This window comes from Mastacembelus armatus, chromosome 21 (assembly GCF_900324485.2).
Source record: "Mastacembelus armatus chromosome 21, fMasArm1.2, whole genome shotgun sequence".
Classification (NCBI taxonomy): Eukaryota; Metazoa; Chordata; class Actinopteri; order Synbranchiformes; family Mastacembelidae; genus Mastacembelus; species Mastacembelus armatus.
In genome coordinates this window covers 5,916,091-5,940,227 of record NC_046653.1, presented here as the reverse complement: position 1 = coordinate 5,940,227, position 24,137 = coordinate 5,916,091, and the positions used below count along the sequence as shown (strand labels likewise).

Genomic DNA, 24,137 nt, shown 5'->3' with positions numbered 1-24,137 from the left:
AGACAGAAAGGTTAACAATGCCTCCATGGTTATCTGGTCTAGGGACCCCCTGATCCCTTGGGCCTGTGGACAGTGGACCTGTACAGTACTCCATCTATGGCAGCTGGTGAGCACTGTGGAGCATTAAGCAGCTGACACATATTGTGTTCAGGAGTTGGTAGAAACATTGATTAGGTTTTCAAACACATGACACCAATAAAATGCATATGTTGCTTGATATCTGTTGCATTAGTGCTGGCTAAGGAGTTTGCAGTGCAGCTAATACAATGAGTATGTCAGTGCTAGTGCGGGGCAGCTGGTTTAGGCATGCAGAATCATTACACTTTTACCTGGAAATGCTGTTCTATTGTAAATGTATGGAGAGCAAAACCAAAAGAGTGAATTTAAGAGATGCTTAAAATCAGTATAGGACTCACTCTCAGCAGTATACACATAATAATTTCAACATCAGCTGATTCAATGGGAATTTACCCTAGTAAAACTAAAACCAAATGAGCATCACAGGTGTTTATAGTCGATGTATGACTATGATTATCTGGATGTGTGCATTAAGTATGACATTCCTGAGGGGCTTTAAACTGTCCTGGCATTAGTGGCACATAACATTATTGATATAGTGATTTCTGTGGTAGCCATGTTCAAATTCAGTCACCACTAATATCACACACGCGCGCGCGCTCGCGCACACGCACACCCCTACAGTATACAGTGTGCCATCGTGTCCGTGTGTATCTGCTGGTTGCCACAGCTGATAAAACTTGCCTGTCGTGAACCCTTTTAGCTGAGACAAACGGATGGCTGTTCCCATTTATTGATCTTTAAATAACTGAAAACAGTAAGGGCAGTTTTGCTTCTTTAATATCATGAGGTCAAGTGTCTTTATGGCACGGCGAGCCTTAACAGAAACCCCTTTGTTTTCTCACTGAGGTTTCTACGGGCGCATGCTTTCTAATTTCCTTGGCTCAAAGAGGGTGAGTGTTCTCGGCCTGATGTTAGACTTCACCTCTTTAACTCGTGCAGACGCTGGGCTCTTTCTGCGGGGGAAAGCGTGACGGTTATTAGCCGCATCCTGCACCGCGTGACAGTGGTAGGTTATACATAAAATAGCCTATATGAATAATACTGAGGTCTCTGCGGATCGCCTGAAGGCAGACGCATGGGAACAGTGTCAGTGTCGTTTCAAAGCGGGACAATTATCCCAGGCGAGGCTGGAAGAATCGATTCCTGCAGACTTTTTAAATTCTCTTGGCCAATTAAAAAGGCAGCGCTTCCTCCCCGTCTTGCCAGTCCGTGGTGCAGCCAGCACCAACCGATAGGACCAGCCCCAGAGGACTGCTTGTCTGTTTTCTTCTTTGTCTTTTTTCTGATTCTGTCTTTTTCTATTTGCCTGCTCCACCAGTAAGATATTACTGAGGAGACCCCGTCTCTCTCTTCACATTGCCCTCCATGTGATCATAACCAGCTGCTGGTGAGAGAGGGAGAGAGAGAGAGAGAGAGAGAGAGAGAGAGAGAGAGACATACCAACTCGTTTCGACTCTGAACGCACCACACATACAAAGTAAACAGGAGGACCGCTCCGCTCGTGGAGGAGAGCTGCTCGTTTCACCCGTGGATACTATTACACAGCTGCCGTCGTCTCGAACCCCTGTCTGTGGGATTCTCTGGCTACATGCTCTCAGTTTTCCACTTCTTACCTCCTTCTGTGTCACCCTCCTCTATCCCCCCTCCATCATTCCTCCCTTCTCCTCATCCTTGAGCATCCTGCTCGTCTCGTTAAGTCTTCTTGCGTGCCTGGCTAACTTTTTTCACCCGACTCCATCATCCCACATAACCTCCTCCATCGCTCACCAAACCTTCGACAGTTTCCCCCTCTCTACAACCCTGCTCTTATTGCGGCAGCCTCTCTTGGATCGGGCGGAACCCATTTCGTCAGTCTACGCGGGGCATTGCTACATGGGGCGCTCGGTGTCGCTCGGAAAATGGTCTGCTGTCGGTCTCTAGGCGCCCCGCTGAACCTGTCGGGATTGGAATTGTCGGTGCGCGTCTGCGTCTCTTTCCCACCTCGCCTGTGCTGTCGTGGCCACTGAGAATATGGGTCTGTCCGTGGCGGCGCAGGCACCGCTCGAGGAGCCCCAACGGCTGCGCCAGTGGAGCTGCGCGGCGGGAGGCTGGCTCAGGATCACCCTTGTCTCGTTTCTCGCCACTTTACCTGTGGAGCAGCTGCGCGCCTTCCCTTCCTCCCTTAGCGACTGCCAGACGCCGACCGGCTGGAACTGCTCCGGTGAGAATCATTACATAAAAGCAGAGTTGCAGCCTTTCTCCAAGCTGTGAGTGTGCTTGATCTAGATCAGCATCTATTGCCTAAGTTAAGTGTATAACAGTAGTAAACCACCAGGACTAAGCAGCATTAGAGGAGCGAATCAAAGTTCACCAGAGCGCCCATAAGAGACGCCTCTTTGGTATTATTGTGGCTCAGTGATCGCAACCAGTAACCATAGGTCTGGTGCTGGTGCCGCGGAGCATTTTTTGGTTGCTGATAACTGAACACTGCAAAGCCCCATGATGAGAGGATGCGGAGTTTGGGCTTGCTTGGTGCACATTTAGCCTTGTTGAGTTTGTTTCTGATAACGCACCGATCATGAATAACCAGCTGGCAGGCATGGGGCCACTAACTAAAAGCAGCAGCAGTGAGGATCCTTTTAAAAACGGCTGAAGCAGGGAATGATTGGCAAATTTGTCGCCAGGATAAGGTGATGTGCGCCACAATAATAATAATCCCAGCACTGCCAGCTTTAGGCTGCACACACTCGCAGTAAGTCGAAATACTTGATGTGGTTTCTCTGTAACTTCAGCATAAATGGCTCTGGTCAACTCGTTGATATTTCATCTGCAGTCAATAGCTCAGTATGAACATTGGGTCTTATAACCCACGTTTTGGAGCAAATCGCCACGAAAAATTACAAATCTGGTTTTACAAGCGTATTTGGCATAAGGGTTGTTTCATTTAGTAGCACTTTAACTGTGAATGTTGCCGTTTCCTTTGCAGGTCACCGAGCTGTAAAGTTGTTTTCTCTCGTCGCTGCGGAGCGGGCTACATAGCACAGCGCCTCGCCTCCCTTTGTAAATCAGCCGACTGTGTCGCCATATATTTCCCCTGTCGCCTGCCCAAGTATGAGCCCCTAAAATAGCTCCAAGCCGATTCCACACAGTCATGGGCAGTGGCACTATTGATATTATAGCTCGTAACAGCCGCGCATCAATATGGAGTAACGCCGTTTGCAGCAGGGAGTAAGTACGGAGTAGGCTACCAGGAGGTGATACTACTTGGGTGGTCTCGATAAAAAAGAAAGGAGAAACTCTACGATATATTCTAAACATCATCAGAAATGTTTTTACGGCGACAGGTAGCTGACAGGGGGCTGAGGAAATCACTCATTTCTGTATGTTACATTCAGGTGACCTGCCCTAAATTAAGAAACAGGGACCACATTTGGCTGTCAGTGTTCAAACTGAAAATGATGACTGTTAACAGGCTAATTAAATTAAAGGCCAGAACACATGATAAATGTTCTGTTACTCTGATCTATAAGTTGGTATTTTTGGCATTTGAATGGTTATATGGAGTTTTTGTTCCAAAAATCCCAGCAAATGCCAATAGAAGTGATGAAGTGGCGCATCTGTTGACCACAATATAGGCTACCACATTATGTATTGTATTGGATGTTCATTCTGTGATACCGCTGCTGATGGTGGTGATGATTTGCTCCTAATGACCGATAATGGTACACACCCTGTCCAAGCAGGCTACACACTTGCCTACCTCCCCACTTCCTGACACACACTCCTATGCATTTCGACGAAGGCTTTTATCCAAGGCGCCTTGAAGAGTCTTAAGTGCATATGCTGAGCATAATGCACAAAAAACACACATATGCACTCAGCATTTATCAGAATAATTAGAACATGACAAGTGGAATGCAGTCCACTATGAAAAAGATAAGCCCCTTTCAACACTGAAAATGAACACACACACACACACACACACACACACACACACACACGATGCTCAGTGCTTAATTATCCACTCCTTTGTGCTCTTTAACAGCAATGCCATTGTATAATAGTTGTCAGTTCAGAGAAAATAACACAGTTTAGAGATGGGTTCGGTGCTAAGACACAGATATTTATGAGCAGTAATGTCAGTCGGGGACCAGTTTCAGCAGTGCTGCCTTTGAACGAGCGATGAATGAGATTCTGTTCTGTGGAATAAAAGAGAAGGGCATAAAAAAACTTGGTTTGACAAAGATTGTCATTCAGTTTGGCTGGCACCTCTTTTTTGGCCATGATGGCCTCACTGAGGCAGAACAAGTAAGAAAGCCAGTGAGAAAAGGTCTATTTGTTTGACACTTTTCACAACAAAAGCTAAAAGGTGCTTCACGGTAAAAAAAAAAAAAAAAAAAAAAAAAAATGTATCAAGAAACACATGGAAAGCAATGTAATTATGAGGAAAATAAATAAATACATAAAAATGTGCAAACGAACAGATAAATAATACAAAAGCCATCATAAATAGCACAATCCACAAAGTGATTTATAGAAAAAGAAGTCAAATAAGTTGACATTGACACAATATCAATCTGTTTTTAAAATTATTATTAAAATGAGATTATATTCATACTGCCAGAAATGGGGTAACGACATCATCCATTTAAAGTTGTATTTGTGTCCACCTGATGAACGTAGTTCCAACACTGTCTTTGTCATTGCCTTTGTTTTGGTCTCCACCAGCAGCTGAGGGTATCATCTGGCGCTGTCACTTATAAATCTTCCACTATGTCACTAGTTGCTATCTGGAAACAGCACAATGGTAATCAGCCAACACAGTAATGATATAACAACACGAAAACATAAAACTAAGGCAATGAGGTTAAATATCATACTTAAAAATACTGTATTCATGCAGCAAACGTATCACTTTTTGTGAACCAGGTAGACAAAAATCTATATATAAGCAATTGGTGGTTGAAGTCTTGATATGATGGTAATTTATCCACATGTTGCATTAATCAGTTAATCAGTCATTAATTATTTTTTTGTAATAATCACAGTCAAACCGTTGGTGGTTTTGCTTTGAATAAATGAGCAGAATCTGTGCTATCTTTAATAGGTGCACTTGCAGACCTTTGCCAACAATCAGCTGATGTTTATCTTGCCATTTTATTCATCTACATTAAAAAAACGGTTGATGCTCAAAATTGATCAGAGTGTATCACAGAATTGTAGTGGTGTTGCTGTATGAATGTCTGCTCATGATTTATTTAGCCCAGGGTAGACCTTACATCTCCTGTGGGGAAATTTCTTTGAAGAGGCCGCAATCGCTTCTTCACTGCATCTCCGTGCTATTGTTACCTCAGAAACGCCATGTGATGCTTTGATTGCTAAAGTGACAGGGATAAGTGCAGAATATGCAAAGCCCCCCGTGAATCCTATCAAGCGCACTAAATTACCAGTAGTCTGAAGAGAACTGGTCATCTGCTTTCAAGATGTGTCAAACAGAAAGGTCTTGGATGCATTTTCAACACCATTGGCAGTAAACGAATAAGTGTTACTATTATTCTTAATTATTTTTGTCAATTATAAGACAGAGTTGATGAGATTTGATCAAAAGTTACTAAGTGACAAGTGGCTTTGAAAAAGTTCTTTAACTGAAAATGCTTTAGTTTTCCACATGGAGGAAAACCTTTTAAGTGCCTTGCTCTGATTATGCTGTGAGTCTTCAGAGCTATTGTGCCTTTTAATAAGCTCATAATAATGAGGACTGAACTGCAATGCCCTCCATGACAAACATTTGAAAACCTGTTGCAAAAGCAAAAAAAAAAAAAAAAAAAAAAAAAAAAGCACGAGAGAGAGGTCAAGAAAGGATGTCTCACCACTGTGGTTGTTCAGCCTTCATTATTAATTTAGTCTACTTGAATATTGATCAGCACAATGCTTAAAACAGGAGGGGAGGGGGGGGCGACTCATTGTTCTTCTTAGTGTTATGAAATTCCAGATAGGTAGGAGGAGATGCATTTGGCTGACAAGCTCTCTCTTTTAGACAAGTAAGTGCTTTGCTTGCCATCTTAATCGTTAGCATATAAACATTACCTTTTCAATATTTGATGTTTGCCAGCTTGTTTTCGTTAATTATTCAGTTCACTGTAATCTCCTCCTGGAACGGCAGGGCAGGAGCAGGAAGTGTAAGTTTTTTTCTGGCCTCTGACACACTGTGACTTGGGATGTGCACATAGTCTAAGTCTCCAGCACTGACATTCTGTAGAAGACGGTAAGAGAGGAAGAAACTTCATTTGCTCATAGCTGAAGAAAGAACAGAAGTTTCTACATTAATGACAATAGGAACTTGTCCTAAAAGTTGTTCTTTAAGTCTCTGACTTTGAATCAGTGGTTAGTATTTATCGGTTATTATAGTGCCAGAGTGGTTCACATAATATTAAATGATTGAACAAATATTTCTTGACTTACTGGGACTTAAATACTGTCCAAAACCTATTTCCAGCTAAATGACTTAGCTCCCAGATGCTGATGGTTATGGTTGATTTATGACTGTGGGTGATTTTATTTCAGCACACTACAAACTCTCATCTAGTAAAATAATTCTTATCATAGGAATTATATTTTAAATTATTTAAGGGTTTGTAGCTCTTAGCCCAAGTGCTTGAAGGAAAGAAGGATACATTTTGCATTGGTACTTTTATTTGTCTGAATTTCTTTTATCTCTTATGACACAGGGGGCCTTTTTTCCTTTTAGACAGGCACTCAGTTGTCAGAACTGAGTTTCAGGTCAGAAATCACTCCCAGCTCTTGGAGATGTAAATGCTTTACTTCATATGTGCTGTGGATTAGAACATTAAAGCCAGAAGACCATGTTATTTTATGTGCACAGCTTTTATATTTATTCTTACTTGCTCAACAAGAAAATTGCTTTATTTGGTTAAACACAGAAGCCAGCCTAACAAGTACTCAACAACAACAAAAAAACCCCACATAAACTACAGTTTCAGCTGTTCGTGACAAACAGTGGCACTTTTGAGTGGTTGGATGTTAATGTTTTAATGAAACAGACAAATTGCTTTATTATCCATGCATCCATCCATTTTCTATACCTGCTTTGCTACCTTGAGAAAACCCACACAAGCACGGGGAGAACATGCAAACTTCACACGTTATACAAGAAGGTCCCACGACCTTCTTGCTGTGAGCTACCGGCTGCCCCAAGTGGCTTTACTATAACAAATCTAATTCATATGTTGCTGATATCTTCCAAACATATGTCTGAATCTAAAACAAGATTGCAGCAATGGCCAAAAAATTCTAAAACACATACATCACTAGGATGATGAAAACTAACCTGCATCCCAGGGTGATTGCATGTCATTTATTACTGTGAAGTACACATTTTTTATAAAATATTGCATTCCCTAAGCCATTACAAATATGAGAAATTATATCTTCGGTTCTATCAGTTCTGTAACTTTATAGTTGATCTCACTTGTATTGCATGTGTTGCCATATAACTAAATTGTGCTGTGTTTCTGAAGCCCAAACCCTGTTGGCAACAGTGTTTCTGAGGAGTGATCATCTGGACATTTATTCTATTTATGTTTTATGCTTGTTTCATTCAGAGGCTTGACATCCACAGCAGTAGCTGATATGTCACTTTCACCCTTGTAAACAGATCACAGAAAGAGTAGACAAAGTGTATTTCTGTATTTTATCTGGAAGGCGTGATTGCGCTATTGTTCTGGCAATGATAAGGATGACTACATCGGAAATGAATCTGTCTAAGTTACTGTTTTAAGTGATACATGTTCTTCCTATTGCCTCCTGAAGATGTCCATGCTTCGCATCTGTTTCTTGGCAAAGAAGACTGTTTAATGGCACAAGGAGGAGTCACATTATTTTCTTTTTTTCCTTTTATAAAACAATCACTTTTTTCTTTTTTAAATAACAGATTAAAAAAAATAGTAAAAATATCAAACTATCAATTTGGTAGTTCAGAGTGAGTTCACAAAAACATCTACCAGCTGGCCTGGAAATGATCTTATATTTTCCATTCATCTGTGTACATGTAGTCAGTAGTTTGATTGTCATCATAACAATGCCTCTCTCAACAGTTGCCTGGGTGCCAGTTTTTTTTTTTTTTTTGTGGCTTTCTAGATTGCCTCATATGACCCTCTTCGGATAAAGGCTTTGTTCCATCCATGCACTTCAAACATCGAGACCTCTCATAACACTATTCTTGCCTCAATGATTGTATATTTGCACAGAGAGTTTGCACTTTATATTCATTCAGCACCCTGGCAAATAGCAGGTTCGTTTTAGCATGGACCTTTCTTGTATGGCATATTGTTACTAGATAGGTTGTTCCATGCCAAGGAAGGCTGTTAAGAGTAAAAAGGTCCTTGGTTATTACAGTTAACATACAAATGATGCTCAGTGTCCTTTATAAGATGCCGTATTGAAAATACATCCATTCATCATCTATACCCACCTGTTCCTATTCAGGATCACAGGGAAAACATGCAAACTCCACACAGAAAGGTCCCTGCTGGTTTTGACCCAGGAACCTTCTTTCTGTGAGGCAACAGAGCTAACCACGAAGTGATTATCGCTCACACAGTAAAATTGTAAATTTACTTTTTTAGGTGCTTTTGATAGTGTGTTTGTTGATGGACATCAGATGGTGGGTGTTATTTGGATGCAGCTAGTTGAATGATGTTCAAACCTTAGCCAAGTGTAAGTGAAGCATAAAGCTACATGCAGGAGGGATGGGTTGTTAAGATCATATAAAGAAGATGTCCCTGACCCTGACAGTGATGTACCTGCTCCAGGAGAGTTGTTAGCAAACTGAAGTTGACATTCCCAGTAGAGGAAGCGAAGATCATTTAAGGCAAATTAGATAGTTAAGCAAGCATATAGGAGATTTCAGTTCATACTTGCCTGGTTAAATGAGGTTAATTAAAATTTTAATTCTTTTACATTTTGTGTCATCATGAAGAACAAATGCATTTTTATATGGTTGTTAGTTCAAAATTTGTCATTAAGGAATGAACACATATTTACCTATGCAGGATTTAAATGTTTACAGTATAACAACTATCAGCATGTGGAATACATAATCGCTTAGTCTCACTCTCATAGGAAAAATACTTTGCATGCTTTTCTTTCTTTGATGTAGTTATCTTATTTATTTCTTCATTAAATATTTGATACCCTAAATGTTTTGAACCACTAGGACTCAAAGTTAGAAAGCCTCAACTGATAGCATGAATTTTCTGAAGTTTTAGTTAATTACTTCAATCAATTATAACTGTTACAAAAGAGTCATGCAGTCATCTCATCAGCCTTCTTTGTTTTGTTGCTGCAATGAAGTAGCTTACTTCTGAAGTAGTGTAGACTTATTTATATTAGTCACTGACATTTTTAGGCTGTTTCTAGCAGAGCTCAAGCGCAGTTACATTTCATCTCAACAACAGCAACAATAATAATAATAACTTCAAATTGAGGGGCAGCACGGTGGATTAGTGGTTAGCACTGTTACCTCACAGCAAGTAGGTTCCTGGTTTGTAACCTGTCAGGGACCTTTCTGTGTGGAGTTTGCATGTTCTCCCTGTGCTTGTGTGGGTTTTCTCCAGGTACTCTGGTTTCCTCCCACAGTCCAAAAACATGTATGTCAGGTTGATTGGTGACTCTAAATTGCCCATAGGAGTGAGTGTGAGTGTGTGAGGTTGTTTGTCTCTATGTGGCCCTGTGATGGACTGGTGACCTGTCCAGGGTGGACCCCTGCCTTTCACCCAAAGAGAGCTGGGATAGGCTCCAGCAGATCCCCGTGACCTTAAGTAGGAATAAGCAGGTAGAGATGATGGATGGATGAAATTTCAAGTTGAATGCTTGGGAGATAAAACTGTTGAATGTTGTGAGAAAAAGGCTAGGTCAAACTGCTCAAGCTGGTCATTATAACTGTGACTTAGAAAGTGTCTGGCTATAGGTTCATGGTCTACATTTAGACAATGTTGGCTGACCAGGTCTGCTAGGTAATAGGCTAACGTTAGCTAGTCTTTATGCACGCCTGCCAGGTAAGGAGCTAGCTGATGCACTGTTATTTTAGTGTAAGTTGACATAAGGTAGCAATAGCGTTCAGTATAAGTATGCATTGTGATTATGCACATTCACCTTTGTTAACAAATGAACTATTCAATTCAATATTCAATGTTATGTACATTAACCAGAAACAACTCCATAATTAGCAAACCACCACTTTTATGAATAAATTACAGATATCCATTTCAAAGTTACACAAGCATAAACTGTATATTGACTGTGTTCACCAAATAAACACATTTAATAGTAACTGGCCGAAAAAATACCATAATCCAGTGAGCTAACATAGAGTACAAACATCCTTTTGGTTAGCTACACTCCAAACATCTCACAGGACTTTGTTTTTCAACATTTGGTTAGTTTTCCAAATATGGTTTGACACAACCAGCGTAACAGCATCCTGTCCTTTAAACAACCTGAACCTGACCTGTTATATTATTGTGATATTGTCTATTAATTATTGGAATATTATGATCATCTTATAACTACATGTAGTTTGAGTTAAGACTTAAAGGTATCTCAGTTATATGTAAAAATGTGAAGAGTATGCCTTGTCTTAAAATCAAATGAACCACAGTAATCCTGTTCAGTGTTTCACTTTAAAGTAGTAACTGTGTTCTCTAAATTCTTTTGTTCTTGTTTGCCTTTGGTTGACACCATAAAGAGGGAGAGAAGAGTGAGTAGGATGGAGAGATAGTCGACAGGTAGTCAAGACCACATAGTCATAATGCCACAACAGCTTCTGTTTTGCCCATATTCACTGCGGTGAAATCCACAATGCATTTGCATAACTAAGCTGTGTTGATATACTCTTTTCAAATGCCTGTCCAACCTCCTCTTACATTTATTTACATCACAAATACTCTTTTTGTTTTATTTGTTATTAGCTTATCTGACATGAAGCATCATGTAATGAGTAGACAACCTCTCTCTTGCATGTGCATTTCTGTCGGATGGGTCCTAGGAGCTGGTTCTATTTTGGGTCAAGTTGCAACTTGATAAAATACCCAGATTCACTAGGCTTCATGGCTGAACAAATCCCTTATCGAATCTGTCATTCACATTATTTGGTCAACATTCTGAGCAAGAAAGACATATAGAAACATATGATGTTAAGTTTTAACTTGTGTCATTTTGATAACTTGACAAGGACAAGTGCTTAGTGCTGGTGTTACACCATGTTCTGTGACAGATTCTGATTTAGTTTGACTTCACTCAGTCTACTTTGCATGTAAATCATCAGTGATTTATAGACTGATTAGTACTGAATGATAAAGTAGAAAGTATATTATTCTCTGTTGTGCCGCTTGCGCGGCGGCAGCACAGACCTCCAGTGGGGAGCAGGAGTGGGGAAAGGGTTAATGAAAGCAACAGAGTAAAACACTCCAGCACAATATAATGGATATGGTTTAAAGTTGATAGTTCAATACTGGAGTTTCTCTTAGTGTCAGTATCATGCTATTCTGGAAATTGATCCTTAAATTGCAATTGTGTTAACAAGATAAGAAAAAAGTGGTTGATCATTTGTTTCAGAAAATTGTTTAAATTAGTTGCTGCTGTCCTGAGTAAAATAAAAACAGTATAGTTTTTTAAACCAAAAAACTACTTTCACAGATTAGATAAGGGATTTGAAAGATTAGATAAGAAAATTTGGAACTGGATTCAACCTTAATAAAATCCTGTCCAACCCCAGCTCAGTCAAAGATGAGGACTACAGCCTGACCAATAGAATTTTAAAGCTGACAGCATTCACACGTGTGTGTAAAAGAAGGTCTGATAGTTAGGTAGCTTATTTTTTGAACACATACAAATAGATTTTTGGCCACAATCCTTAAAAGTGTGACCACTGCATTACTACCAACGATGATGATAAACTAGAAATCAGATATTGTAAATGCTAAACCAAAACATTCAAAAAAGTATGCTAGACTTCTATCCATCTATTAGCTATACCCGCTTACTCCTAATCAGGGTCATGGGGATCTGCTGGAGCCTATCCCAGCTCTCTCTGGGTGAAAGGCAGGGGTCCACCCTGGACAGGTCACCAGTCCATCACAGGGCCACATAGAGACCAACAACCTCACACACTCACACTCACTCCTATGGACAACTTAGAGTCACCAATCAACCTGACATGAGCTGCAACCTCACTTTGCATATCTGAAGATTTAGGCAAGTACTGACATTTCAGTGGTAAACCAGTAAGCATTGGTGGCCAATCAGGCTTTAGTATCTGTTAGAGCTGTAATCATTTATAGATAATGAATAATACTTTAGAGAAATACACAAAGTAAAAACCTGCTGAGAATCAGAAAGGTCTTCACAGCAGGATAGTTAGCTTCCTTCATATTAGCAATTAGCTATAAACATAACCACAGTGTATGTTTTTATCATCAGATGCCCCTATTAAAAATATCCAAATCCAAAATAGCTGTAGCGAATTTGAATATGTACATGTATCAAACATGAAGGTTTATTATGTCTGGTTTATGAATTATGAATATCATAAACCCTCTTAATAATTTGGGGCACCAGATCTTTTTTTGGTGGATCAACCAGTCAATTAATTAATCATGCAGGATATCAGTCTACAATCTGAGGGAGAGTTCTCCGGATTCAGTGACGTATTTACTGTGTGAAATAACATGAATGACGCCAGTTAGTTTATTCAGCTATTTACAATATTTACACAGGGGAAAATGGAGGGAGAACTGATCTGAGAAATTAGCTGAATTAAAGAATAAAACATTATAACAGTCTAACAGCAGGTTGTTTGCAGTGGTGGAAAAGAAATCTTGAAATTAATTTATGTTCTTTGTTTTAGTCTGAGGTCTAAACACAGTTTAGGAAGAAGCTCTAATAACTATGGAGACCAACTGAGATCAGTGTGAGACAAACAGCACAGCCACAGGTTACTTGCTTGTCCTCAGATTTACTGAGGCTCGGTCCGTTCGTCTGTGGCCTTTTCTCGCTCTCCTTCTAGCCGCTGCAGGATCATCTCATGGAGTTGGTTGATGTGAGATGGTCAGCTGGAGGACAGCCACATGCAGGGAGAATGTTGTTGTTTCTCCTCTGCTGGGCAGTAAAACAATCTCTACCTCATGGTTCTCCTCGGAGAGAGTGCCACTGTTTGTCACATGAGGAGGAGAGAGAACTCGATAAGTTTGGAAATCTCTTAACTTTCTTTGAATCTGTCTGGAACTTTGTCCATTTCTGTTCTCTTCGGGGTGTTCAGTTCCAAGTGTTCATTCTCTCAGAGTTCTCTTCAAGGAGTTCCTCTCTTTCAGAGTTCACGGTTCAGGGAAGTTCGGGTCTTATTCATTCTTTCAGAGTTCTCTTTTAAGCCAGCTTCAATTCTGTGTGTGTCTGTCTGTGTAATGTGTCTTTGTGTCTTGCCACCCTGGGCGGCAAAATCCATCTGGTACGTCCTTCATTGTACATAACACAATGTGATTGGTCCAGGAAGTGCTCCATATTTGACTCAGTCTCAAGAGATTACCCTGTTCTCTAAGTGTTGTAAGTTTTACGACTGTTTCCTAAGATGGGAACAACAATTTCTTTTTCCACCCAGCAAAGTTTAAACACATGACAAACTTAGTAACTAATCAGAGTCAATAATTCATCAACATAAATGAAAATCAATAAACTTCATAGTTATATGGATTAACTATAAGCATGAATAACAGATAAACAATAGCACCACCTCTATATCACACTGTAGTCTGATAGTGATGCTCTGTAGGTCTGGTCACACATGCTACATGTTTAGCAATCAAAGCAGGAATATAAGGACAGGATATGAAGACCAGTTCATAAGTCATTGTGTAGGTTTTAGGTCCTGCCTGAAAAGGAATAGTCTTAAGGTGTTTATGGCAGGAGTGGTTCTCTTTGTGAGGGCCGCTGGCCTGCTCTTTATCAAAAGGGGAGTCTCGACATTGCAATACTTGTACCATCTTCCTGTTGTTTACATTTATAGGTCACTAAGAGCTTTAGAGCCATAAATTGTCTAAAGGATATCACTCCTGCCTCGATCAGGAATGTGAACATATTCTGCTGCTTTAGGTCCACTACATAGCTTCTGGAATTTGAATTTTTATCTGCTGCAGACTTGGGTTTAAACAGATCACTGAAAATAATGAGATTATATTGTAGGATACAGAAGCATCATAGGACAAATCATAATGCTTTAACAATAAAATTTCCATATTTATATCAGCTGGAATTTGGCTGAATTTAGATCTGTGTACTTTAAATGCAAAAGCCTACTCGTACATGGGATTGCTTTTTGTAAGTAATCAGTTCACGTAGACTAATAGCCCTGAGCTCAGTCTACAGTCTCATGCCCATGTGACTCTTTGATTTGATTCAGGATGCTTTGTTGGAGTCATTTGAGATCCCTAACAGAGTCTGAATCGGATCATGTACCAGGTTTTCTACTTCAGGACAACGCCCCAGGAGTCGTCCTCATTGTACACAAACAAATGTTAAAGGGAAAACATGAATAAATGAATGGAAAGACATGATGAATACAGATGCTTCCATACAATGCATAAAATGAATCACACGCTATGGCCTCTATACTCACCTGACGTCATATCTGTGGCACACATATAGGAGATTTTGGTCTGGGCTGTTAGACAGAGCTCTCCACCAACATCATCAAAACAACAACTGAAGAAATATCATTTGTTCATCCCATCACTACAGTGCAGTGAATACTTTTTTATATATTTCATCATTTTGGCAGCTAAGGACCAGGTTTGTACTAGCATTGTCTTTTAAAGGTGCACAGTATGTGTTCAAAGAGACCATCGTGCTGTGGGTGCCATGACTAATGGCAAGCACCCATTATGAATGACCCTGAAAAGGGCTCAGGTTGGAGTTGCTTGAGGGCTGAACAGAGAAACACTTAGTCACTGATGTCTCTTGTTGGCTTTGGTCCTCCAGGTTTTGATGACCGGGACACAGATCTGTTTTTGTGCGATACCAACACATGCAAGTTCGATGGGGAGTGTCTAAGAATTGGGAACATGGTGACATGCATTTGCGATTTCAAGGTAAGGTTGCTGTTTTACAGTTTTTTCTTTTCAATATGTGTGTTGTTAATGCATCACAGGCTGAGCCCCTCAGTGAGCAGTTACTGCGCAGTCATAGTTTATCAGTTGTACCAGGAAATTGCAAGCCAGTCATACTTTGGATTGCTCTTTATATTTAAGTGAGTGTATATGGAGCTATAGAAAGAACAATACTCACCATTCAAAGCGTTTGAAGGTTGGTGTTTTTTTGCCTTTTCAGAACAAAAAGGAGAGGGTGAAAAAGTGTAAGGAATAAATTAATATCTGTGTGCAGTAACATGACATGCACAAGGTACATTCCACATTTTAATGGAAGTACAACTGATGAACTATCCCTTACATATTAGTTCGAGAGGTTAAAGGTTTTGTTCATGAATGGCACATCCAGTATGTAGTGTTTCTCCATTGTGCAGAACAAGGGCCCCAATATTATCAGTGTGCCACACCAATGATAGCAGTTTTCTTTTACTCTTTACAGAAGTTTATAGTTTATAAGTTTTAGTTTTGATTTTAGACTCCTGAAATCTGAGTCAACATTACCTGGAATTATCGGTGCCTCAAATACCAGTTTTTGGGCTCCAGAGTATCTGTAGCAATAGGCAGTAAATATTCCAAGCTTCTGTGATCAGGAGCAGTGGGGTCAACTCCAGCTCCATGATGAACTGTTATGTCTGTCTGTTATGTCTTTCTTTTCTCTGTTATCAGCTTTTGGAGTTGCATAGTCTGTTGTGTAGTTTTATATGTGTTTGATAATGCTGATGGCTTTAAAGCCTGGGGATGCACATACTGTATATATATTTTTCCAAAAAACATACTCCTTATGATTTAGTTTAACAGTTTGGATCAGGTGTAACTATTCCAACAAAGTTAGTTATAGTTCAATCATGGGTCTTTATAGTTCAATCAATAAAAGCAACACTGTCAGGCTGGACAACAGACATTTGCTAAGCTAAGTTTGCTAAGTTAATATGGTCTCAGTACTGCTTCAGCATTCAGGTGATGTTCATGTTAGTTGTGCTGCAGTTGTAGGCCAGTTACAACTAACTAAGATTTTGCACACTGCTTTTGTCTTGTCATTCAGTTTAAAGTGTTTCCACACAGCTGAGGTCTCTTTAGTGTACCTGGAAGGGTGATAGCCACTGCTGTGAGGATGTCTGGCGCCCTAGCTGATCTGGTGTAGAATTAAATTTTTTAATAGTGAAATTAAAAATTATAAATATATTTCAAGAATGCACTGTGAAAATATATTTTTCAGTTTGTCTTTATTAATATCAATGGACAAAGCCTTTTGAGCTGTTTTTCCACGAGAAGATACGCTGTCAGTTCTTTTATATGTTAATAAAAACATGTTAACAGAAACATGTTGAGTTGAGGGGTATAATATTTTCAAAATTAAACAGTATTTTAAAGAATTCCATGATCAACTCGATTGATGTCCATTGTCTTTATTGGACAATATGAGCCCCAAGGGGTGGTGGCTATGCAGTATGATCCTGGTTTATAGCTCCCTCTGCAATACCGTGTCACTATCCTGGACCACTGTGCTCTCCACCTTCATAAACAAGACTGTGTCTGATGAAGCCAAAGACTAAAGGGCTCTTGCTAATGGCATAAATCTGGAAAAGTATGCATTCTTGATAATAGCTCATACTTAACTTTACGACCAGACCTATAATAAAAAAGGAGCAAACCAGTCAGCCGATTATTGATTTTGGTATAATGTTTGCAAGCTTTGCCGACTAATATGCTATGCAGAGCCTTTAATAAATAAGATCTAAAGACAGAGCATGTGTTCTCATCCGTTGCTTTTATCAGTGCGTCATCAGCGCATGCAGGCACTAGGCAGGCTGACACTCGATTGGTCACCTGTTTTTATCTCAATTTCGTACTTCCCTGAGAGCAAACGTTAACAGAGGCCTGCAGATAAATGACATTACAGCTCCATTTCTCTTCAGGAGATCTCACACTGATACTTCTGTTGCTGTGCACTGAGGCACTCTCTATGCTCTCATAAAAGAGCAGGTCATATCACAGTTTCTGGCTTAATACCATGGGTCTGAGGTCAAAACAGCTATGCATCTTCTGTTTGTTTGAGTGGAAGATTCAGTGTTTTTATTTCATCAGCCAATGTAAACATGACCTCCCTCAACTAGCAACTGTTGCCATGCCCGAAAACAATGCCTAATCAATGTCAAATAAATTGGTGCAAGATTTTCCACCTCCTGGCAATTCATTCATGGCTGCCAGAGGAGACATGAAGCGTGTATTCATTCTCATCTTGGATGGATTTTCTTTTTTCTAACATAATCTATGGATGTCTGCCACGGACTGGCAACTTGTGAGGGTGTACCCCTGCCTTTCACCCAAAGAGAGCTGGGATAGGCTCCAGCAGATCCCCATGAACCTAAACAGGAATAAGTGGGCATAGATGATGGATGGATGGCTGGATGGAATCTATGGATGTGTGCACTGAATCTCACACACAAAGAAACTCTAAGGAACTTCTTCTAAGGAAGAGACATGCGAGGGGTTCTGTGAAGAGGAAGTGAGTTTAATGTGGTGGAATCAATGGACACTATTCATTGCCAAGATGCATTAGATTCACCTCACACTGCCCCTTGAAAAGGTTGACTTTCAGTCACTAACCAGAGTCAAATTGCTAAAAAGCAACATGCTCTCTCACATACTGGAAAAAGAACTGTTTTATTTGTCAACTCACGCTGCACCCTGACTAATCATACAACATTTCAATGTAATTCATCTCACAGTAGCTGCTGGGAGAGGTTATTTTTCCCCTTTTGGTTTTCTTAATGTCAGGTCACAGTGCTGGTTCCCACGGGGGTCGTTCATTCTAAAATTATTTGAGCTTATGGGGCTGTTAAACACTTCAACTAAAACTCTTCACCAAAGGGTAAATGGCACTTTTCATTGCTTTCTGTAATGGTACTTTGTAATGTATTGTTAAAGTTAGGCGGCATTGGAACTGTTTCTCATAGGTACACACAGAAACTGTATATCCAGCTCTGCTGTTTATTAGTACACTCCTGAATCTGCTTTTCTAATACAGGAATTGCAGGAAAATATTTGATGGTAAACTGACAGTACTGACATGAGCCCACTGTGACATCAGTAAACCAAAATGATGTATGCAGTGAAAGACCTGTGAGAAAAATGTTTTTGCAAATACATGAAGAATGTATGCAGCTAAGGATTTTATTTATAGTATTTATTGGATTTTCCAACCTTTAAACGATCATTTTGAAAATAAACAAGTGCACATTAGAAGATATCATTTAAAAACATCTGTGCCACACTGACACCACTGTGCCTCTGAAGTATTTATTATATATTACGCCTTTGTTCAAGAAAATTGAATTAATATGCCGATCTGTCAACAGTAAGTTAAAATGGCAGAAAAAACATAATAATTGTAGGAGTTTAGAGAAAAGTGGATCTACTAAACTATATATCCAAAGCATCTAATGTCTAAATGTTGAAAGCTCAGTATAAAAAAATGTAGATGCACATTTTTAGAAGACATTTAAGTCACAAAGGACAGGGAGTGTGGATTTGGAATCGATGCAGCAGGTCTGTTTAGCAGTGAGACATTACATTGCAGTATGTTGGGAGTGGAATATCTCAAAAAGTGTGCAAGGTTTAAGGAGACCACTGTGGAAGATTTTACAAACGAATGGGAGACAGATGTTAATACAGCAGATGAGCGTAATGTGGTGGGTCATTTATGTCAGAATTACTTACAGATCAACATTAGAAACAGTAAGCCTAGTTAAAAAATACTTCTGCTCTTCCATGTGAGTCAGATTTAGAACGTATCAAACAACTACAAGAAAGCATAGATTATAGATTCTTTCCTGCGGTTGGCATCAGAAAACTGCACCAAGTGCTGTGTCCTAATGTAGTTAATGTGAATAGTGTCTGAGAGAGCGAGGCAGAGTTCACATTCAAAACTCATCTCTCTTTAATGATGTTTGCGTAGAATTACTGTATGTGTGCAGTGTTATAATTTGTGTATAGCACTTCAGATGATTATATTATTGGAAATGATTCATACCTGCTCATATAAATTCAGTTATTTCACTAATACAATGCAGGAACTGGCTTCAAGAATGAAGGTTCAATCACATTTAAAATGCATTACACAAAATATCTGCCACAATGTGAGAGTGTAGGAGAGTGTTTAAGTAGGTAGTTAAATTTAAATGAAAAGGCAATAAAAGCAACATAACTTAGAGGATTTTATGTCTTTTCCTTCTGGGTGTTTTGAAAACAGCTCTAAAGATTTCACTTAATGCTGCTTCAAATACTGTGTTAAAAATCACACTGTGTAAAACAGTGTGTGTGTAAATAATTGGATATTACAGTCCCAAAAATGTATTGTACACTTAACTTACCAACATGCCTGAGTATCAATATAGATCATAGATGCCCACAAATGTTCATTTTGGCACACAACAGAAATGCGAAATTAAAACAAGGGTTAGTTGGTCCCAAATCATGGGCACCTGAGCCCTCATCAGAAAATCAAGCCACATGATTATTATGTAATCTAAAATATAATATATTATAGATGCATAGACTCTTAATCATGATGAACACAGTGAGTAAATTATGAATGAATGATTAATTGTGCCCATCCCGACTCTGGGCCATCAGCACAATGGTCAGCAGACACGGTTCTGTTTCTACTACATTAAGGGTCTGCATACTTTCATTTGCTTGCACACACATGCATGATCATTTTGAGCTGCACATATCATACACAGAATCTCACATGGCATTTGGTCTTAGGAATGTTCCCTGCTGTTTTCTTTTTATTTATTTATCTTTCTTGCTACTGTTCACTGTAATGTCTGACCTCAAATTGCTCTACTTTTCACTGCCAGAAGCCATCTAATGTTTGGGTTGTGCAGGTTGGACTGGTGAAACTTGCAGCATTTCAAAGTGTAATGCAAGCTAATGTGGCTTTATATGATGCTGATGGGAGGATGTGGAAGGGCAGCGTCCACTTCGTACTGAACTAATCGAAGACCTGTGAAAACACTTTGGTACACATCTTTCAAAAACACACATAGGCCAAAAATCTCATATGACCCTTTAACCCTGGTAACAAACCTGTCCTGCCCTCCCTTCACACACATTTCCATATTCATACAAAGAGGCCAAGGAATGTAAAATAATGAAATACCTATGATTACACAGATAACACACACATTCCCACACAGGCCCAGGTTCTGATGCAGACCCCAATCTATATATTTGCATTAATTTATGATCCTTTTACCCAGGTCCATGCGAATGGACTGGTACAGAGATTTTGAATAATGATTTTGAATTTATTTTCTGTGGCAGAAAATGCTGTAATTGGCCACACTTTGAATTTAAGTAAATCTACAGTAATTTCTTAATCAGTATGTTAATTAAGCTTCTGTCGGTGCCTAAACCAATAATAATAATAACCAGTTCTAATAACAATTGTACCACCAACAGAGAAAACATCTGTGATGGAGCATTCAGTGCATGTCCTATGTTCTTACTATTTTAACACTATACAACATAATGCTCAAATTTAAAAGCAGGAGTTGTTGAATAAGGCCGTTTACTATTGAATTTCTGATTATATTGGATGTTATATAAAGTCAGTTCAGTCTCAACTTTGGTTGTTCTAGCTAAGCAAACATATTGGTGTTTCTTCAGTATTTTGCATAATCTCTTCCTCTTTATTTCAGATCCTACAACCCTGCCACTATGTCAATCCTCTCATGCATCTTTTTCCAATTACTGTCCTTGTACATCTAGTTTTCTTACTAGTATCTTAGTGCTTGTAGAAGTGTGGTGAGCACTTTAAACATTCTAATCACAAAATTTTTAACCAGTGGCTTCTTTCTATGCAGAGATTCAGTTTTATCTGCTGAAGTTTCAAAATATCCATCTAAGGCTTCTGCTGCAACACTGTAGGGGTAAATGGAAATTTTTTTTTTTTTTTCTTGCATTTTGCTGTGCATCTAACCTACAAAAGAGTGCTCCCTGTGAAGATTATATGGATTATCTTGAGTGAATTCTGTAAAGGTTACTGACAAGTGCAATTTGTTCTCCTATAATCCAGCGGCATTATAGTCCTATTGGAGCTGGATATACTTGGGATAGTAAACCACAATGACCTGTGGGCATACACCACCTGTGAGAAAATGTTTGCTTTTTATAAAAATACATTTGATCAATTCATTCTTAATTGAGGAAAGGTCCACATATATGTGGGTTGAAAGTGTGAGAGCATGTAGCTAAAATGATGGAGCCATGTATTTCATTAAACCACATGATTACATTTGTGCAACCTAAACTATTTTTCCATTGTTTGTACAGAAATGTGCTGCTACAACCATAATGCTAAAGATGATGAAGTGACTGGCTGGAGAAATCAGGTGTTTGTTTTTCTCCTCAGCTTCTGGGAGGTTTCTCTCTCCACATTACTAACCCAGGCCTTCTTAAAATTAATTTTCCTAATAGAATTTTTGGGCTTCAACTATGTGCTGCTAACTTATTAATAGCTTTATCGGTTAACCGGTTAAGATTATTTTCAATTAGCTGATTATAAAATAACATAAAATGGTGAAGGTGGACATCCTAATTTCCCAGCCTCAGAGATGACTCCTTCAGATGTAACCTGGCCAATAATATACAAAGGAGAGAAGCAGAAAATTTTCACATGTAGCAATGTGGAACCAGCAAACGTTTGGCAAACGGGAAAAAATGCAGATAGACTGCATTTGATATACATTCATCAATGACAATAGCTCATCAGCTTGTACCTTTTTATTATGGAATTGCCTGTTACATTGAGAGTCCTTAGTGAAAGCAGAGAAGGAAGTCATGGGACTTGGGGAGGAATTGTGTCGGGCGTCTCTCCTGAAAAAAACGGAGCATCTGTGTCAGCTCCTCTGTGGCTCTGGCTGTCGTGTCAGACACTATTACAGAGGACTATGTCTCCTGCGGCTTGGCCGGGGAAACTCCACAGGGACTGATGGGCTAGGCCCTAATCAAGAAGCGACTGCCAAGCAGTTAAAGAGCAGAAGCACAAGCTAGCCACCTCCCAGTCTCTCTCTATCTTTCTTTGTCTTCCTGTGTCACTATAACCCCCATCTCAACCATTACTCTGCCTGACTCTTTTCCCCCCTCACTTGGCTAAATAGCTCACCCTGCCTCATTCTGTCCTCTGCTACTTCCTCTTTGTCTTTTCTGTCATTGTAGTGACTTGACCAGTGTTTGTAAACATGGCAAGGCATCATGGGAGAAGTGTTTGTCACTTACACAGACAACGCTTGACACTCCTCTGTCCAGGAGGTCTGTGGGCTACAACACAGTGTCAGGCACAGAACACATTTGTCACTCTGACGGTGCTCCTTAGGGATCTATTGATGGTTGGTTGCGTTTTTGTTTGTTTTGTTTTTTTTTTTTTTCATTCACCTTCTCTGACATTGACTGCAAGTGTCAGGAGCAATGTGACTGGACTTTGCTGAAGCTTTTCTAAAACATTATAAAACTTTATGGAAACTAGATCACAGCATGTGCTTTTTTTTCAGCTGACACTAACCAAGTCCATCCTTTCTGGCAAACTAAGTTTGATATAATTGGAACTGAAACCAAACTGAACCCAACTCTTGTCAGTGACCATTATCTCAGACACACCAGCAACACCAGTCCTTTGCTTCCTTAGTGAGCCATCATTAGGTTTTGGTTGTCTCACACACTATATGAAGGTCGGTTCCCCAGCATGAGGTTAAGGCTAACAGTTTCAGATAAATACATTGACCCAGGATAAACTAAAAGTTGAACTAAATGGTCTAATGGTCTTAATGTGTCATTCAACTAGGACTTTGTAACCATTTTCCCACAACTATATTCTGATATGAAAGAATGAGCTTTTCTATTAAAGAAAATGATTTTTTGATCATCTTTGTTAGTTGCTAGTTGAATTTACATCTTTTCACAAAAGGAATGTGATTTGTATCTCATTTCAACATACACTCAAAAACACCCAGTCAAGGGACACAGCCCGAGGAAGTGATAGAATTAAAGCATTTCTTGACGACTGAATGTGATTGAACGGGTTTATTGAAGCAATTTTTAAGCAGTGTTCTGCAGCTACATAATGGATTAATCATTAAAGCCCATAAAAAAAAAAAAAACTTTTTCTTTCTTGATGAAAGCTTATTTTTGTAGCATAAACCAAGCAAATTGTAAATTACATTTTTAAATAATCACTTATAGATAAACACAGGGACATTATCTGAATCATAAATGAAAATAAATAATGTTATGCTGTTATGCTGCTATCACTAGTTTTGTAAAGAGCCACAGACCAACTATTAGCTGCTGAAAACACTGGAATGCATGAAAGCAATGTCCTGTGGGTGAAGACATGCATTCTTAACTAAAGGTGCAGTAACTAAGATTTATCATATGAAATCAAATGGAAATGGGGCAGGATGGTGTCTCTCTACTATAGCCTACTCCTTCCATGTATGACACTCAGTTACTACAGCCTTACTGTTGTTATTTCAGCTTCTCTACTCTGGGTTCACAAAATATAGTCCGTAAATTAACCTTGCCTGCCACCTAGCAAAGGTTATAAGAAGGGTTTTTCCAAACAGTCCAACTGTCTGCCATAGCAGTGGTCTTTACTCAGAAAGAGTGAGTCAAAGAAATAGCAAAAACCAGGGTTAAAGCAGCCTACAAACTAAAATTTGATTCAGATGTGACATTAAACATTTACAATACATTATTGTGTAATGTGTTTGTTATGGTGGCTTTGTGTTTAGCTGTGTGTTGAATTCATCTGATTTTAAATATGGGAGTATTTGAGCTTTGTGTGACATTAGCAGT

General features: G+C 39.4%; 1 protein-coding gene across 1 annotated transcript in view; it reads left to right on the top strand.

The window, feature by feature from the left end:
* Positions 1-1,561: 1,561 nt before the first annotated feature.
* tmeff2a (transmembrane protein with EGF-like and two follistatin-like domains 2a) overlaps positions 1,562-24,137 on the top strand; it is a 122,945-nt gene continuing 100,369 nt past the window's right edge. The window contains exons 1-2 of the mRNA XM_026295735.1: positions 1,562-2,281; positions 15,109-15,218. Coding sequence (XP_026151520.1) covers positions 2,092-2,281; positions 15,109-15,218 — 300 coding nt within the window. The 5' untranslated portion in view covers positions 1,562-2,091. The remainder of the gene's footprint in view (positions 2,282-15,108; positions 15,219-24,137) is intronic.